General features: G+C 53.0%; 1 protein-coding gene across 1 annotated transcript in view; it reads right to left on the minus strand.

Moving 5' to 3' along the window:
• cfi (complement factor I) overlaps positions 1–16,877 on the minus strand; it is a 136,095-nt gene extending 119,218 nt beyond the window's left edge. The window contains exon 1 of the mRNA XM_072496000.1: positions 16,657–16,877. Within this exon, the coding sequence (XP_072352101.1) occupies positions 16,657–16,731 (75 nt within the window). The 5' untranslated portion in view covers positions 16,732–16,877. The remainder of the gene's footprint in view (positions 1–16,656) is intronic.
• Positions 16,878–18,996: the final 2,119 nt, after the last annotated feature.

Below are 18,996 nucleotides of genomic sequence, written 5' to 3' on the forward strand. Positions count from 1 at the left end.
TATACGTTTGTTCAATCACCGTTTGTATATAGTCAGGCATATATATAGATATATATATACACACCTCAGTATTTATTTAACTCAAAAAAAATGGGAGATGTCATAATATCCACTCATGTATATAATGAGATGTAGACAGGCAGTGATTGACACATATGATGACCAGTAAGCATACAACACAGCACAGCCAATCACCAGACAGGACACTACCACTATAAAACCAGAGGGCACTAGGTTTCCTGCTCTCTCGGGACCCAGCCACTAAGACAGTCAGAGTCCACGAGCTAGCAAGCACAAACACCATGCGGTTGCTAGTAAGTCTGGTCAGGCTACTACAAGGTCACTAGTCAGATCAGTATAGTATCGACCCACAGCTGAATATGTTCAGAAGTTCATCTAGTTGAATGAGACAGTGTTGGATCTTCTCCTGTGTTAGACGTCTGTTTCTAACTTCCCTGCATCGAGTGCAGTCCACTTCGAACCAACCTGCCTAACACATCACCTGCAGCTCCAGCTGGCGCGGAACGGCCGGCGCGAGTTCGCGCATGCACGCTACGGCCAGCGTGGTTCTGTGCATGCGCGGGAGTTCCCTTCGCCGTGCCGGCCACCGGGCAATATGCCGCAGCCCTACAGGGGCCCAGCATGGAGGAACATAGGCTCCCATGGAACCAGCCCACCCGCCAATCGGTAAGCCCCGATCATGGGCCAGGCCACCGTGGCCCCCCACCCCCCCCCCCCCCGGGGTTCGGATCCCCCCGCCACCCCCTTCCAGGACGACCCCCACCGAGACAGCTTCCAGGTCCCGCCATGTGGGACCTGAGTAACCCACGCCGGCGGGACTCGGCCGCACTCGCGGGCACTCGGCCCGTCGGGGCCCGGAGAATCGGCGGGGGGGGGGGGTCTGCTTTCAACGGCCCCCAACTGGTGCGGCGGGAATCCTGTGGGAGCCCGAGAAACGGCGGGGGAGAATCGGGAAGCCGGCGGCGGGGCATGATTCTCACGTCCCCCCAGGGGTTCTCCGGCCCGGCGCGGGGTCGGAGAATCCAGGCCAAAGTGCCTGCGAGCAGTGAATGAGGGAAACAAGTAGCTTATACTAAGTTGAACAACATACGCACTTAAATGGGATGAGATGTCAAAGATGCACCTTGCCATCTACCAATTCTGTAATTTACAGAGAAGAATAAGCAGATGATAAAATGTTAAGACAAATGTATCTCATTAGATAGGTATTTCCATGGCCATAAACGAGACTGCAGGATGGTATGTTTCCTTCCTGGTGCTCAGGTCAAGGATGTCTCAGGGCGGCTACAGGACATTCTGGAGGGGGGCGATGAAAAACCATGGTCTTGCTACACATTGGTACCAATGACGTATGTGAAAGAACGGATGAGGTCCTAAAAGCCAAACATAGGGAGTTAGAAAGTAAGTTGAAAAGTAGGACCTCAAGGGTAGCGATCTCAGGATTACTACCAATTTCATGTGCTAGTCAGAGTAGAAATAGCAGGATATATCGAATACATGGCTGGAAAGATGGTGCAAAGAGGAGGGGTTCAGATTCCTGGGACATTGGGACCGGTTCTGGGGGAGGTTGGACCAGTAAAAACTGGACTGATGTCCGAAGGAGAGTCTTTGCTAATGCGGTTGGGGAAGGAATAATCGGGTGTTGAGAAGCTAAGCAGAGTGACCAAGGGAAAGAGAAACAAGGGCAGTAAAGAAGAAAGAACAATAAAATGCAAAAACGGTAGACAGGGTAATCACGGACGAGAGGCAAATACAGCCACAGAACAAAGAAATGTTTGGGTAATCAAAAATGGCAAAAAGGCAAGCCTAAAGGCTTTTTATATTAATGCATGAAGCATTCGGAATAAGGTAGACAAACTGATGGCACTAATCGAGGTAAATGGATATGATCTCATAGCCATTATGGAGACATGGTTACAAGGAGATAAAAAAAGGGAACTAACATTCAGGGATATTTGAACTTTTAGAAGCACAGGAGGGGAGGAAAGGGTGGTGGGGTAGCACTGTTAATAAGAGATGAAATGAGGACAGTTGTGAGAGACACTCTGGACTACGATGATGTAGAGATTTTTTTTAGATGGAGGTGAAAACAGCAAGGGAAAGAAGACATTGGTAGGACCCCAAAAGAGTAGCCACGTTGTAGGAAAGGGTATAAATAAATAAATAATAATAATCTTTATTAGTGGGGTGAATTGGCTTACATTAACACTGCAATTAAGTTACTGTGAAAATCCCCTAGTCACACTCTTGCGCGTGTTCGGGTACACAGAGGGAGAATTCAGAATGTCCAATTCAAGCATGTCTTTGGGGACTTGTGGGAGGAAACCGGAGCACCCGGAGAAAACCCATGCAGACACGGGGAGAATGTGCAGACTCCGCACAGACAGTGACTCAGCCGGGAATCGAACCTGGGACCCTGGCGCTGTGAAGCAACAGTGCTAACCACTGTGCTACCGTGCCGCCCAATATTAGGAGCATGTAAAAAGAATAGAACAATAATAATGGGGACTTTTTCTTCATGTTGATTGGGCTAATCAATTTGGTAAGGATAGCCAGGACAACAAATTCATTGAGTGCATTTGGGACAGTTTCCTGGAACAATATGCCATGGAGCCAACCAGGGAACATTTAGATCTAGTAATGAAGCAGGATTAATAAATGACCTCAGAATAAAAGATCCTCTAAGAATTAGTGATCATAACATAATGGAATTTAATATTCCATTTGAGAATGAGAAACTGGTGTCGGAAAGAACTGCATTTAACTTAAATAAAGGGAATTACAACTAAATGAGGATGGAATTAGCTAAACTGGACTGGGCAGATAGATTAGCAGGAAATGAGCAGTGGCAGACATTTCAGGAGGTTTCATAATTCTGATCAAAAATATATCTTAGTAAGTAGGAAAGATTCTAAGAGAGAAATAAGCCAGCCATGACTAACCAAGAAAGCTAAGGGGAGTATTAAGTTGACAGAAAAAGCATATAAGGAGGCAAAAGTCAGTGATCGCCTTGAAGATTGGGATGAATTCAGAATTCAACAAAGGAGGACTAAAAAGATAATGAAGGGAGAGGAAATAAATTACGAGGGAAAATTAGCAAGGAATATAAAAACTGACAATAAGATCTTCTGTAAATATATAAAAAGGAAGAGAGAGGTCAAAGTGAACATAGGCTCCTTAGAAAATGGATTTGGGGAGACAGTTATGGGAGAGAAGGAAATGGCAGAGGAGTTAAACAGATATTTAGCATCAGTCTTTATGGTGGAAGATACTTCAAACATCCCATTAATGCAAAGAATATGGGGGAGAAATTTAGTACCATCACCATCATTAGAGAAGTCGTTTTCGACAAATTAATGGGGCTAAAAGCTGATAAGTTCCCTGACCCTTATGGCTTGCATCTAATAATCCTAAAAGAAGTAACTACAGAGATAGTGGGTTGGATTCACCATTTTGCATCTGGACCAATTCACCTACTGTTAAGGGGCTAGCACCGGCGCCACGTGGAACACAATCGATTCTAATGAGAAACGGTGCCGGATTTGCTGGTTTTGCAATTGACACTCGGGAGAATGACAAGCTGCAGCCGCCGAAACACACTTCACTCCCTACATACACCACCCCAGCCAACAAGATGGCAGCGAGGAGAGCAGCTCCTGGACGCGGTGATGGGAAGGTGGGTGACCCTGTACCCTGGCCCGTGAAGAAGGCTGCCAGCCCCCACTGTTCATCGTGCCTGGGTGCAGGTGGCAGAGGCTTTCAGCGCCATGGGCAACACCATCCGGACTGGCCAGCAGTGCCAAAAATAAGTGCACGGCGTCCTCAGGGTGCCCAGGGTGTGCACTGTGGCCCTGGCACTAACCCCGTCCCACATACCCATACCGCGACCACCCCCTAACCCGGAGGGCGGCAGAACCCCCACCCTGCACCACATGCAGGCACCCAAACCGGCTGTCATGGCTGGGTGCCCTGGCCACTGAGGCCACCAGTCACCCACCCCCGTGGCCTGCATGCATCGGACTGTCGAACACTGTCGTTTTCTGTCTGCCGCAGGCCTCCCGCTCCTAGGAGAAGGCCGCCCATAACCACCGGGTGTGGGAGAAGGCAGGGAGAAGCACCGCCTGACGTGAAGCCCCTGACTGTGCCAGGGCAGAGAGCCTTGGACATGGTCGGCGGCCCAGAGGAAAGGGAGGTCGCCGAGGTGGAGTTCGGCTGCGGGCAAGGAACTGAGAGCCCGCTGAGTCGCGGTTCCCCCAACACATCATAGAATTTATCATAGAATTTACAGTGCAGAAGGAGGCCATTCAGCCCATCGAGTCTGCACCGGCTCTTGGAAAGAGCACCCCACCCAAGGTCAACACCGCCACCCCACTCCCATAACCCAGCAACCCCACCCAACACTACGGGCAATTTTGGACACTAAGGGCAATTTATCATGGCCAATCCACCTAACCTGCACATCTTTGGACTGTGGCAGGAAACCGGAGCACCCGGAGGAAACCCACACACACACGGGGAGGATGTGCAGACTCCGCACAGACAGTGACCCAAGCCGGAATCACACCCTTCCTCACCCTCACCCCCATCCTCACTACCCCCTCACCCCCACCCTCTCCACCCCCACCACCCAACCCCCCACCCGCGGTCAATTCATGCTTCTTGTCTTGTGTTTTGCAGGACCTGCTGGCGATGGGGCGGGTTCATCTGGCGTTCCCTCCCCCCTCCCAGCCAGTGCTACAGCCTTAGCCACTCCCCCCCCCCGTGAGCCGAGCACTGACGAGGATAGCAGCTCAGACGGCAGCCCTCGACCTGAGATTCAGGACACCCCGGAACTCGAGTCCAATGTTGACATGGATTTCCCGTCACAGCTGTCTCCACACCCTTCACCATCCCAGGGGCATTCACCTCGGTTGGGCACGTTAGTGAAGAGGCTCCTGGAACATTATCTGATGTCTACCACACAGCTGATCTGGTATATCAGGTGGAAGTAGGAACTCCCGAGGGGGCAGAAGGTTGGAGGGTGGTCCGACCCCAGGAACCAGCTGCCGTCCAGATCGGTTTCGGCCTTCTGGAACGGACAGTCCCATCGATTGTGGAGATATAATCACAGAGCCAGGGACTACATTAGGGGTTGTCGATGAGCACCCAGCAGCTGCAGGAGCAGTTGGAGGAGTCCAACCGCGTGCATGGGGTGGTGCCAACCTTGTGTGCCGCCCAGGCCAACATAGCAGGGGTGGAGGCATTGGGGGTGACGGTTTTGGCTATGGATTAACATGTACAAAGCCTGAGGCATTCTGTGCAGGTGCTGGCCGAGGGCCCAAGTCAGGGTTGCCCTGTGCCAGAGCCAAAATTAGCAAGGAATATAAAAACTGACAATAAGATCTTCTGTAAATATATAAAAAGGAAGAGAGAGGTCAAAGTGAACATAGGCTCCTTAGAAAATGGATTTGGGGAGACAGTTATGGGAGAGAAGGAAATGGCAGAGGAGTTAAACAGATATTTAGCATCAGTCTTTATGGTGGAAGATACTTCAAACATCCCATTAATGCAAAGAATATGGGGGGGGAATTTAGTACCATCACCATCATTAGAGAAGTCGTTTTCGACAAATTAATGGGGCTAAAAGCTGATACGTTCCCTGACCCTTATGGCTTGCATCCAATAATCCTAAAAGAAGTAACTACAGAGATAGTGGGTTGGATTCACCATTTTGCATCTGGACCAATTCACCTACTGTTAAGGGGCTAGCACCGGCGCCACGTGGAACACAATCGATTCTAATGAGAAACGGTGCCGGATTTGCTGGTTTTGCAATTGACACTCGGGAGAATGACAAGCTGCAGCCGCCTATACACACTTCACTCCCTACATACACCACCCCAGCCAACAAGATGGCAGCGAGGAGAGCAGCTCCTGGACGCGGTGATGGGAAGGTGGGTGACCCTGTACCCTGGCCCGTGAAGAAGGCTGCCAGCCCCCACTGTTCATCGTGCCTGGGTGCAGGTGGCAGAGGCTTTCAGCGCCATGGGCAACACCATCCGGACTGGCCAGCAGTGCCAAAAATAAGTGCACGGCGTCCTCAGGGTGCCCAGGGTGTGCACTGTGGCCCTGGCACTAACCCCGTCCCACATACCCATACCGCGACCACCCCCTAACCCGGAGGTTAGGGGATTCATTCTCCTCCTCCAGCACATCGCCTTCACAGGCAGCCATGTGCCAGAGCCAATAGGAAATGGTAGTGGCGCTCCTGAGCGTGCGCCAGTCTCAGCAGGCCATGACTGGGGACTTTGGCGGCATTACCCATGCACTGACCACGTGGCGAAGATGCAGAGGGAGGAGGCCCAGTCCCAGAGAGACGGCGCAGTCACTGACTGATGTGGCACAAACCCAGAAGGTGGTGGCATAGTCAGCATGATATGCCAGACGGAGATGGTCCACTCCCTGTGCTCCATGGCCGCAAGCAAGCAGACCCTGGTTAAGACCAGAGCAGTGTCTGTGCCCCTGGCCAGTCCCTGGCCGCCATTCGATGCACCTGGAGCCGGTCAGGGCATCCCGTGCGCGTTGGCCCTGGTGCACATGTCGTGCGGCCTCCCGTGCCTACCAGGGCCCCATATCCTGCCCATCCGCGTCCTCCCCTGCATCCTCCTCATCAGTCGAGGCTTGATATTCATTCTCCTCCTCCAGCACATCGCCTCACTGCTGCACAATGTTGTGGAGGGCACAGCAGGCGGCCATGATGCGGACGACCCTCCCGGTGTCATACTGGTGAGCCCCTCCAGAGCAGTGCAAGCACCTGAACCGCATCTTCAGGAGGCTCGGTCCACATTGGGATGGATGTATTGAGCTGCCTGGGCAAATCGGGCTTCTGTGATGGCGCAAATGCACCTGTGCAGTGAGTACTGTGAGATACCGGACAAGTCCCCCCACTTGGCTCCTAGAAGCACCCCATAGCATAAATGTTCAGGGCAACATGAATTATGGGCAGCACGGTAGCATAGTGGTTAGCACAGTGGCTTCACAGCCCCAGGGTCCCAGGTTCGATTCCCAGCTGGGTCACTGTCTGTGCGGAGTCTGCACATTCTCCCCGTGTCTGCGTGGGTTTCCTCCGGGTGCTCCGGTTTCCTCCCACAGTCCAAAGATGTGCGGGTTAGGTGGATTGGCCATGATAAATTGCCCTTAGTGTCCAAAAAATGTTAAGTGAGGGTTACTGGATTACAGGGATAGGGCAGATACGTGGGCTTCAGGGATGCTCTTTGTAAGGGCTGGTGCACACTCGATGGGCCGAATGGCCTCCTTCTGCACTGTAAATTCTATGATATCAACCTTCGCCTTGACAGCCACCAGAAGTAGGTGTCCTCGCCCAGACCCCTGCAATGCCAGATGCGCCATGATCCGTCAGATATGTCGCACTGTCTCCCTGCCCAGTTGGAGTCTTTGACGGCATGCCCGGTCCGGGGGGGCGTCGAATGACAGGCGCTGCCGGTACACGTGAGGCCACATGCGCGCCTCCTTGCACCTCCTCCTCATAGGTCTGGGGGACTGCTAACTCTCCTATCTCTCTGCAGCACGCTCTGCTGCTGCACGCTCTGCTGCTGCACGCTCTGCTGCTGCACGCTCTGCTGCAGCACGCTCTGCTGCTGCACGCTCTGCTGCTGCACGCTCTGCTGCTGCACGCTCTGCTGCTGCATGCTCTGCTGCTGCACGCTCTGCTGCAGCACGCTCTGCTGCTGCTGCACGCTCCGCTGCTGCATGCTCTGCTGCTGCACGCTCTGCTGCAGCACGCTCTGCTGCTGCACGCTCTGCTGCTGCATGCTCTGCTGCTGCACGCTCTGCTGCTGCATGCTCTGCTGCAGCACGCTCTGCTGCTGCACGCTCTGCTGCTGCACGCTCTGCTGCTGCACGCTCTGCTGCTGCACGCTCTGCTGCTGCATGCTCTGCTGCTGCACGCTCTGCTGCAGCACGCTCTGCTGCTGCACGCTCTGCTGCTGCATGCTCTGCTGCTGCACGCTCTGCTGCTGCATGCTCTGCTGCTGCACGCTCTGCTGCTGCACGCTCTGCTGCTGCAGCTTCCTCCTCCTCGAGCAGCTCCAGCTCGTACAGCCACAGGGGTTCCCCAGGGCGGCGGCGACTAGAAGGAAGGCCACCATTGCTGGTTGAATTCCAATATCCATTGTCCGCAGGGGGTGAAAGGCTGACATGTTAGCATGGTTAGTAGCCCCATGCCCAACCAGATCCAACAGGGTACATGATGCCTCAGTTGGCACCGCATGCCCCCATCTCCACACCCCTGGCCGCATCAGTGCCAGGCATGTGGTGGCCTCTGGCCCTGGCACCCAATCCTGATGCAAGGGGTACTGTCGGCAGGCACTGACTTGCCAGCGGTACGCTCTGTGGCCCCAGCCCAGCGCCCCCGTAGGGGCTACAATGGGCGTTGCCCTGGGTGGGCCACCTGATGCCCTGCCAGTGGGTGGCTGCTGGGTGGGTGATGGGTATGGCAGAGAGTGAGGTCTGGGAATGTGGGGGGGGGGGGGGCGGGGTGGGGGCATCCCCACAGTCAGTGTGCAGAACCAGGGGTCAATGTGGGTGGTCAATGGGGAGCGCAGCAAGATGGCTGCCTTGCAGACCACGGCAATGGCCGTCCGTGACTGACACCGCCCCAGTCCCATGGGGGATCACCCCGACTGCTCGGTCCTTCCTCCCGTCAACCCCTCCCCGGCCTTGGCTGGGCACCTCCACCCCAGCCTCTTTGTGTCCTACCTCCTCTCTCTCCCTCATCAGCCACGATGCCGGTTTCATGATTTTTAAACGCAGCCTGGAACGCAGCCCATTGGAGGCGGTGAATCGAGGCGGCCCCGGAGAATACCAGGTCAGACGCAGTAATGATATGCAATGTGATATGTGTTTACTATACGTGTGTTCTAGAATGCATTGGTGCCTCTGTCGATGTGGCGCAGAATTGCGATTTGACATCAAATCGGTACCTGCTGTGATTTTAGCGTCGGAACCAATTCTCCACCCAATCGTGTTTTGCAATTTCAGCATCAGCCAACGGAGAATTCCGCCCAGCGGATGCATTGGTTGTAATTTTCCAAAGATTCTTGGATTCAGGAGAAATATTGGAGGATTGGAAAACTGCCAATGTGACACCTGTGGTAGTCACCACTGATGTATATATTGTATATATAGGGTGTTGATATAGGTGCTTTACGGTAAGGCCCTGTACTACAGGTACGGGGTAGATCCTTGCCTGCTGGCTCCGCCCTATAGGCGGAGTATAAATATGTGTGCTCCCAGTACAGCAGCCATTTCATCAGCTGCTGTAGGAGGCCGCACACCTCTGTGTAATAAAGCCTCGATTACATCCTACTCTCGTCTTTGTGTAATTGATTGTGCATCAATTTATTACACTGAGTTTTCCAGAAGATGGACCTCCGCATCAAGCCGGATCGCCTGCAGCTGCATCCGCAAGCAGACAACGGCAAAAAGGACTTTGAACATTGGGTAGCCTGTTTTGAAGCGCACATCGGGTCTGCGCCAGACCAATTCCAGATGCTCAGAAGCTCCAGATCCTTTACACGCGGCTGAGCTCCAACGTCTTTCGACTTGTCCAGGACGCGCCGACCTACGCAGAGGCCAAGGCGCTACTGAAGGAAAACTGCGCTCAGCGGACTAACACTCTACGCCAGGCATCTCCTCTCCACACGGCGTCAACTTCCCGGTGAGTCGGTGGAAGATTTCTGGCGCGCCCGACTCCCCTTAGTTAGAGACAGTGACTGTCAGGCCGTTTCGGCCACGGAACACTTGAATTTGCAAATGAGAGACGCAGTTGTTACGGGCATGGGGTCTGACTACATCCACCAGCGCCTCTTAGAGGGGGCCACGCTCGACCTCACGGCGACCAATAAAACTAGCGCTTTCACTTATGGTCGCATCACGCAACATTCAGGCCTATGTCCCTGACCGCACGGCCCACCCCCCCGTGCATCGTGGACTCCGCAGACGGCCGCCCCATCATGGACTCCACCAACGACTGCCCTCAGCCAATCCCACGCCTGTGCCGCATGGCAGCCAATCAACCCCGGGGGCCCAAATACTACTTCTGTGGGCAGTCAAAACACCCCCGACAGCGCTGCCCAGCGCGGAGCGCCCTCTGCAAGGCCTGTGGCAAGAAGGGACATTTTGCTGCAGTGTGCCAGGCTCGTTCAATCGCCGCTATTGTCCCGGCACCCCCCACGTGCAGCCAGTGGATGCCGCCATCTTGCTCGATTCGCAACACGTACGGCCCATGGGCGCCGCCATCTTGTTCCTCCCAGGACCAATGGGCGCCGCCATCTTGCTTTCCACACAACATGTGCAGCCCGTGGGCGGCGCCATCTTACCCGACTTGGGACCCATGCCCGTCGGGCACCTCATCCGGCCGCTCATCACCTGCAACCGCCAATGACCAGCCGCGTCTCGCCTCGGTCACGATTGACCAATCTCAACCACACAACCTTGCGACTGCTTCAACTAAAGTGAAGGTCAACGGGCACGAGATCTCCTGCCTGCACTCCGTGGCGATCCGTGGGTACTGCATCGCCACTGTCATGGTCCAGGGCATGGAGTTCAGCGGCTTCCGCCTCTACGTCCTTCCCAACCTCTGCACTGCCTTGCTACTCGGCCTGGACTTCCAGTGCAACCTCCAGAGCCTAACCCTGAAATTCGGCGGGCCCCTACCACCCCTTACTGTGTGTGGCCTCGCGACCCTTAAGGTCGACACACCTTCCCTATTCGCAAACCTAACCCCGGATTGCAAACCCGTCGCCCCAGGAGCAAACGGTCCAGCACCCAGGACAGGACCTTCATCAGGTCTGAAGTCCAGCAGCTGCTTCGGGAAGGCCTCATTGAGGCCAGCACAGCCCCTGGAGAGCCCAAGTAGTAGTGGTCAAAGCTGGGGAGAAAAACAGGATGGTTGTTGACTACAGTCAGACCATCAATCGGTACACGCAGCTCGACGGGTACCCCCTCCCACGCATATTTGATATGGTCAATCAGATTACACAGTACCGGGTCTTCTCGACAGTAGACCTGAAATCTGCCTACCACCAGCTCCCCATCCGTAAGGCGGACCGCCCATACACTGCGTTCGAGGCAGACGGCCTCCTTTACCTCTTTCTTCGGGTTCCCTTCGGCGTCACCAATGGGGTCTCGGTCTTCCAATGGGAGATGGACCGAATGGTTGACCGGTACGGGCTGCGGGCCACTTTCCCGTACCTGGACAATGTCACCAAATGCGGCCATGATCAGCAGGACCATGACGCCAACCTTGCCAAATTTCCCACACCGCCACTCTCCTGGCCCTCACATATAACAAGGAGAAGTGTGTGTTCAGCACGAACCGCTTAGCCATCCTTGGCTGTGTGGTCCAGAACGGAGCTCTGGGGCCCGACCCCGATCGCATGCGCCCCCTCATGGAGCTCCCCCTCCCCCACTGCCCCACGGCCCTCAAACGTTGCCTGGGGTTCTTTTCGTAATACGCCCAGTGGGTCCCAAACTATGCGGACAAGGCCCACCCACTCATTCAATCCACTGTTTTTCCTCTGACAGCCGAGGCTCACCAGGCCTTCAACTGTATCAAGGCCGACATCGCCAAGGCCGCGATGCATGCGGTCGACGAGACGCTCCCCTTCCAAGTCGAGAGCGATGCATCAGATGTCGCTCTGGCCGCCACCCTCAACCAAGCAGGCAGGCCCATGGCACTCTTTTCCAGCACCCTCAATGCCTCTGAAGTTTGGCACCCCTCCGTCGAAAAAGAGGCCCAAGCCATCGTTGAAGCTGTGCGGCATTGGAGGCATTACTTGGCCCGCAGGAGATTCACTCTCCTCACTGACCAACAGTCGGTTGCCTTCATGTTTAATAACACACAGCGGGGCAAGATCAAAAACGATAAAACCTTGAGGTAGAGAATCGAGCTCTCCACCTACAATTACGAGATTTAGTATCGCCCCGGTAAGCTCAACGAATCCCCCGATGCTCTATCCCGAGGTACATGTGCCAGCGCACAAGTGGATCGACTCCGGACCCTGCACGACAACCTCTGTCACCCAGGGGTCACACATTTTTACCATTTCATCAAGGCCCACAACCTGCCCTACTCCATCGAGGAAGTCAGGGCGATCACCAGAGACTGCCAGGTCTGCGCAGTGTAAACCCCATTTCCACCGGCCAGACCGTGCGTGCCTGGTGAAGGCCTCCCGCCCCTTTGAACGCCTCAGCGTGGACTTCAAAGGACCCCTCCCCTCCACCGACCGCAACACGTACTTTCTCAGTGTGGTCGATGAATATTCCCGATTCCCCTTTGCCGTCCCATGCCCAGATATGACGTCTGCCACCGTCATCAAAGCCATCAACACCATCTTCACTATGTTCGGCTTCCCCGCCTACGTCCACAGTGACAGGGGATCCTCATTCATGAGCTATGAGCTGCGTCAGTTCCTGCTCAACAGGGGCATTGCCTTGAGCAAGACGACCAGCTACAACCCCAGGGGAAATGGGCAGGTGGAGAGGGAGAATGGGACGGTCTCGAGGGCTGTCCAGCTAGTCCTACAGTCCAGAAATCTCCCAGCCTCCCGCTGGCAGGAGGTTCTCCCCGACGCACTTCACTCCATTCGGTCGCTCCTGTGCACCGCGACTAATGAAACCCCCCATGAACATCTCTTTGCCTTCCCCAGGAAGTCCACCTCCACGGTTTCGCTCCCAACATGGCTGGCAGCTCCGGGACCCATTCTCCTCCGTAGACACGTTCAACTCCACAAGGCGGACCTGTTGGTTGAGAGGGTACAGCCAACCCGCAGTATGCCTATGTAGCCGACGGCCGCCAAGACACAGCCTCCCTCAGGGACCTGGCACCAGCTGGTTCCACATCCCCCCCCCCACCTTCCGACCCGGCGCCACCCTCCTTCCCCCCGGCGCACCCCACCGCAGCCCCTGCTCCGGGACAATCCGTCCTCCCCTTGCTCACACCCGGGGATGAAGAGAATTTCGACACGCTCCCGGAGTCACCGAAGACCAAGCCGTCGCCACCAGCACTGCGCCGCTCTCAACGACAGATGAAGGCCCCAAATTTGTAATATTATCTCTACTTTTAAAACACAACTTTCTGTATATAGTTCTCCACCACCCCCGCCGGACTCATTTTTCTTAACAGGGATTGAATGTGGTAGTCACCACTGATGTATATATTCTATATATAGGATGTTGATATAGGTGCTTTACGGTAAGGCTCCTGTACTACAGGTACGGGGTAGATCCCTGCCTGCTGGCTCCGCCCAGTAGGCGGAGTATAAATGTGTGTGCTCCCAGTACAGCAGCCATTTCATCAACTGCGTAGGAGGCCACATATCTCAGTGTAATAAAGCCTCGATTACATCCTACTCTCGTCTTTGTGTAATTGATCGTGCATCAACACCCCTTTCAAAAAGGGAAGGAAGCAAAATCTGGCTAACCAAAGGCCTATTAGCGCAACATCTATTGTTAGAAAAATGTTGTAATCAATTATTAAGGAAGTAGTAGCAGTCCATTTGGAAAATCATGGACGGGATTCTCCCGCACTTGCGCGATGGCCCGACGCCGGCGCCAAGAACGGCGCAAACCACTCCGGCGTTGGGCCACCCGGAAGTTGCGGAATCTTCCGCACTTCCAGGTCGAGGCCGGTGCCGGAGCGGTTGGACCGCGCCAACCGGCGCCGAAGGGCCGCCATAGTTCTTCTCCACGCCGGCCATGGCAGAGCCCTACAGAGGCCGGCATAGAGGGAAAGAGTGCCCCCACGGCACAGGCCCACCCGCTGATGTGTGGGCCCCGATCGTGGGCCAGGCCACCGTGGGGGGCCCCCCCAAGGCCTGATCCTCCCCACACACCCCCGAGGACCCTGCTAAACGGCTGAAAAGCCAGGTCCCACCATGATGCACCATGTCCATTTCACACCGGCGGGACTGGCCGAAAACGGGCGGCCGCTCGGCCCACCGGGGCCCGGAATATTGCCGGGGGGGCCGCTGCCAACGGCATCCGGACGGCGCAGCATGATCCCCGCCCCCGCCTGAAAACCAGCGGCGGAGAATTCGGCGGCCGCCGTCGGAGAGGCAGGGAGGAATTCACGCCGCCCCCCCCCCGGCGTTTCTCCGACCATGCGGGGGGGTTGGTGAATCCCGCCCATTAATCTAATCAAGCAGAGTCAGCATGTCTTCATGAACGGCAAATTGTGTCTGACTATAATTTATTAGAGATTTTCGAAGAAGTATCAACCAGGTTGGATAGAGGGGAACCAGTAGATGTGTTGTATTTGGACCTCCAGAAAGCGTTCAACAAGGTACTTCACAAAAGGTTAAGTCAATAGATACAACTGTACAAGGTACTGGTGAGACCACATCTGGAATAGTGATTCTCTGGTCCCCTGGGCCGGAATCACGTGGATGGGGATTATTACATCAGTCAGTGACTTACTACTATGTGAGCCTGACGTGGTGGCTCTCGTGGTGGGACAAGGTCCATCTGGGGGCAACCCCCCACAATGCACTATCTTCAACCACTGCTCTACGAGAGCCCTCCCCACACAACCCCAGAGATCCCCAAAATGGGAGAACTCTCCAAGAGACCCCCTTAATAGGGAGAAACCCCCCCCCAAGGAATTCCCTTAATAGGGAGACCCCCCCCAGGGACCCCCTTAATATGGAGACACCCCCAGGGACACTCTATCTGAAGGAACTAGAAGGACCCTCACAGAGCCCCCTACCTAGAGGGGCCCACCACAGGGCCCCCCTGACTAAAGGGACAAGCCCCCCCAACAAACCACACACCCCCACTCTGCCCAGAAAAGAAACCTCAGTATAGGAGCTAGAGAACAGTCCAGGCAGAGGCAGTGAAAACAATTACACTGTAACACTTCCTGGAAGGTCCACGTCTCCATTTCTGGAAGGAGAACAGCTGTGACCTGTGTTTAAACCCCTCAGATCCATTAGCAATACGCCATTCATTCAGTTCCAGTAGTGGGCTATGATTGGCAGCTACCACAAAACAGCTACAACCTACAGACACATCTCCATTCATGGATGAGTGGCATCGCAATCTGGTCCCGCCCTCAATGGGCACAATGGACCTGGCTAATCTGCATATTAATTTGATATGCATTCGCTGGAGTTACCCAAGGTGCGGGATCTAACCCCGTGCCTCGGAGATTCCGAGCAAGCGCCGGTTAGTACTGGTCTCCACAAATGGGGACCAGGCATAACGGCACTGGGGCATGAGGGGTGCACGGTTAATTCCAACCCCACTTGACCCAGAGTCGCAACGGAGGTGGAATTAGATTTTATTTAAAGCGCTAGAGGTCCTTGCTTGAGCCCAACAAACTACAGTCACCGGGTTTGTAACTTTACAACACAAGTAACCTTCTATTATGTACAGTATTAGAATTAAACGGACAGAACATGCAACTGTCTACCAACTACCCCTTTCCCAACCTCTCCTTCTTAACTCATCCCACTCTCAACATACATACACAGACACAGACAAACAACACAGAGGGGAAAGGGTGGTGGAAAGGGAAAGAAAATATAAATAAAAATAAAATGTTAAGGATCCTTGACGCACTGAATGACTTCCAGTCAATGTCTTTCTGAAGTTCAGGCTTTCATTTTGGTACTTCTTCCAGATGATTTTCTCTGGAAAGGTTGCCTACTTTCACTGCAGACTCAGCATCGGTACTTCTTCACAGCAAAGGATGCGCCAGACACTCACAGCTTTCAGAACAATAGAGCAGTTCATTCACTTCAGCAAACAAGAGAGTGAGCGAGAGAGAGAGAGAAAGTGTTTATTTCACTTTCAAGGTCTAGACATTTACTGCTACGTTCTCTCAGCAAACATCACTGACCATTGTCAGGCAGACCACTGCCCCTGACCAACCCACCAGTTGCCAGTTAACCGATTGAACCGACTCCCTGCACAACTGGCTTCTAAGATCCATTCAGTGCTGAAGAGTCTGGCTTCTCCTGGCTAAACTACAAAACCTGGGAATGCAGAGTCCTGGCAAGAAGGCTGTTTCAACTTTGCGTCTTCTACTTAAAGGCACATCCCGATTATAAGACCATGGACCAAAATAATAAAATACAATAAAATAAATTGGAAGAAAGGAAATAAACAGGAAGGACTCTTTCAAAACAGAACATACAAGAAACCCTGTGACATTGTTCATTTGATGATAACACTCTGTGATACTTTATTCTTTGATACAAGCCCAGCCGGATAAGCATAAATAGGCTTTCTGACAGTGAGAGTACTGCCGTTGTCTACATCGAGCCAAGTGTACACAACAGCGGAATTCACTGCTCCCCTCACCTAAGGCCTATAGCTGCAGCTCCATCTCTAACAGTGCAACACTGAGATCAATTGTACCCCCTCCAACTTATTGCACCTGCTAACTCAACAAAGCCCTTGGACAGAACTGGGATCAATGTATCACTCAATCCCACACAAAGCAGCACACCAACTCAGGTTCCCCAGACAGTGTACATTACAGAGAAATCCACCAAATGGTTGATCATGCAGGTATTGGTTATTTTTGTTTCTGAGTGCTACACTCGCTGTGGGATTAATTAAAGCTGTTACCTTTCGTTCATCTGTAACAATCGAGAAGCACATCAAAAACAGCAGAGGCACTGAGAGAATCATGGTAAAACTCATTCTCCTGAATGCTCTTCAATCACTGTTGGGAAATAATAGCTCCCACTCTGCCCAGGCATATCAATGTTTGAGGATTAATTTTCAACCAAACATTGCATAAGTCAGTCATCGATTAGATCAGATCCTTATGAGGTGACATTGTGGTTGACAGCTCCCGTGTTTTGAGCGCTACAAGAGCCCTTCGATGTCCAAACTGGTGTTCACAGCATGCACACGCACTCCTCGTGCCGAGCACACCAAATACCATCTGTATGAGGGCACCAGAATGCCTTCCAGCAGAGATACAGGGCAGGGGGATTATGATGTTAGCCAGTGGACACTGTTGATTTGACATCAGCCCTGTCATTTTGCTCTGTTGCTGGCCTCACTGAACCTCACACAACTTGATTGACATTGAACAACTAGAAGGATCCATCCACCCACCACCACCTCCTCCCACCCCCCGACCAATCACTCCTGCTACCTGAAGGGATCATCAACTACTTACAGATCGTTGCAGAGTATTTTATTTTTTTATTTTTTTTAAATTTAGAGTAGCCAATTCATTGTTTTTCCAATTAAGGGGCAATTTAGCGTGGCCAATCCACCTACCCTGCACATCTTTGGGTTGTGGGGTCGAAACCCACGCAAACATGGGGAGAATGTGCAAACTCCACACGGACAGTGACCCAGCGCCGGGATTGAACCTGGGACCTCGGCGCCGTGAGGCAGCAGTGCTAACCACTGCGCCACCATGCTGCCCTCAGAGTATTTCATTTTGGCTGTCGCTTTCTGAAATGTTTCAAAAGTCTATGGAAAATGGCATGGTAAGTACTTTTTGCTCAAGTCTTCTGTCTAGATCACCTTCTCCCAGACAAGGCTGCAACGAAGAGGTCATGCAATTGAACATGACAGGAAGAATGGGCAGAGGGGACACAGGGTAGGATAAGCTGCTGGAAGAGGGGGGGGGTAGAGGAAGGGGAGACGGTTTGTCAGAAGGAGGCCATATCAAGCCATGGTGTTCAGGGAACAATTTCCCAGCCTGAATCTCAGCAAAGATCGATATTTGAGATGTCCAAGTTTCACCAAGGAGATTATCACTGAAATCCGTCAATTGCCACAGCCATAGCTCTACTCTGAGACAGGGTCAAGGGTGGCATTGCCGGTGACTGTGAAGGTGACTGTAGCTGTGAATCTTTTTGTGTCTGGATCTTTTCAGGCTGGTGTTCGAAATATTAGCAACAGGTGACAGTTTGCAGTCCATTCATGCATAAAGGGGATCTTTGAAGTTCTCTGTTTTGTTATTTCTCACCAGAGAGCAGCAGACCAAGTGAGCATGAGGGTTTTCCAGGGTTACAGCCTTTCTCATGGTGTAGGGTGCTATTGACTCTACACACATTATTTTGCATGCATCTCATATCAACCCTGTCATCCACCCTGAACTTAATGGGATTCCACTCCTTCAATATACAGCAGGATAGCACTGCTGCTTCACAGCTCCAGGGTCCCGGGTTCGATTCCCGGCTTGGGTCACTGTCTGTGCGGAGTCTGCACGTTCGCCCAGTGTCTACGTGGGTTTCCTCCGGGTGCTCCTGTTTCCTCCATTAGTCCCGAAAGACGTGCTGTTGGGTGAATTGGATATTCTGAATTCTCCCTCTGTGTAACCGAACAGGCGCCGGAATGTGGCGACTCGGGGCTTTTCACAGTGACTTCATTGTAGTGTTAATGTAAGCCTACTTGTGACAATAAAGATTATTATTATAGCATTTATGCAGGTCAGTGCCTGGAATCCTGGCACAATGGTTCCTTCATTGTGTGGCAGCCCCCTGCACCAGCTGTAGTTTAACCATCACAACAAACCAAAGGATGGCTACTGGTGAGAAGAGGTGGCCACCAATGACATGACTCATGACACCAACTCACACTCATGTACAACATGCAAACAACGAGAGCTGTGGTGCGACAAGAAATGTGATAGTGCTGACCTCTGGCGATTCCATTGCTCTGCAGAACCCCTGTGGTACTCGGCTGAGCAGCTCTGAGAGCTCAGGTTGGCCTGCTGTACAACCTCACCATCCTGAGGATGCAGGCCTCATCACCAACTATATATTGAGCGGCTGAGGAACAGGAAGAGGAGGAGAGAGCAAAAAATTAGGAAAGCCTGCAATTTAATAGCCCTTTTGTGCCTGGTGGAACTTGATGAAATAATTTATGGGTAATATCATTAACCTCTACCACACCTTCCCCTTCACTAACAATCCACAGTAACTTCATTGCAGTGTCAAT

The sequence above is a fragment of the Scyliorhinus torazame genome, chromosome 3 (genome assembly GCF_047496885.1).
Source record: "Scyliorhinus torazame isolate Kashiwa2021f chromosome 3, sScyTor2.1, whole genome shotgun sequence".
Lineage (NCBI taxonomy): Eukaryota > Metazoa > Chordata > Chondrichthyes > Carcharhiniformes > Scyliorhinidae > Scyliorhinus > Scyliorhinus torazame.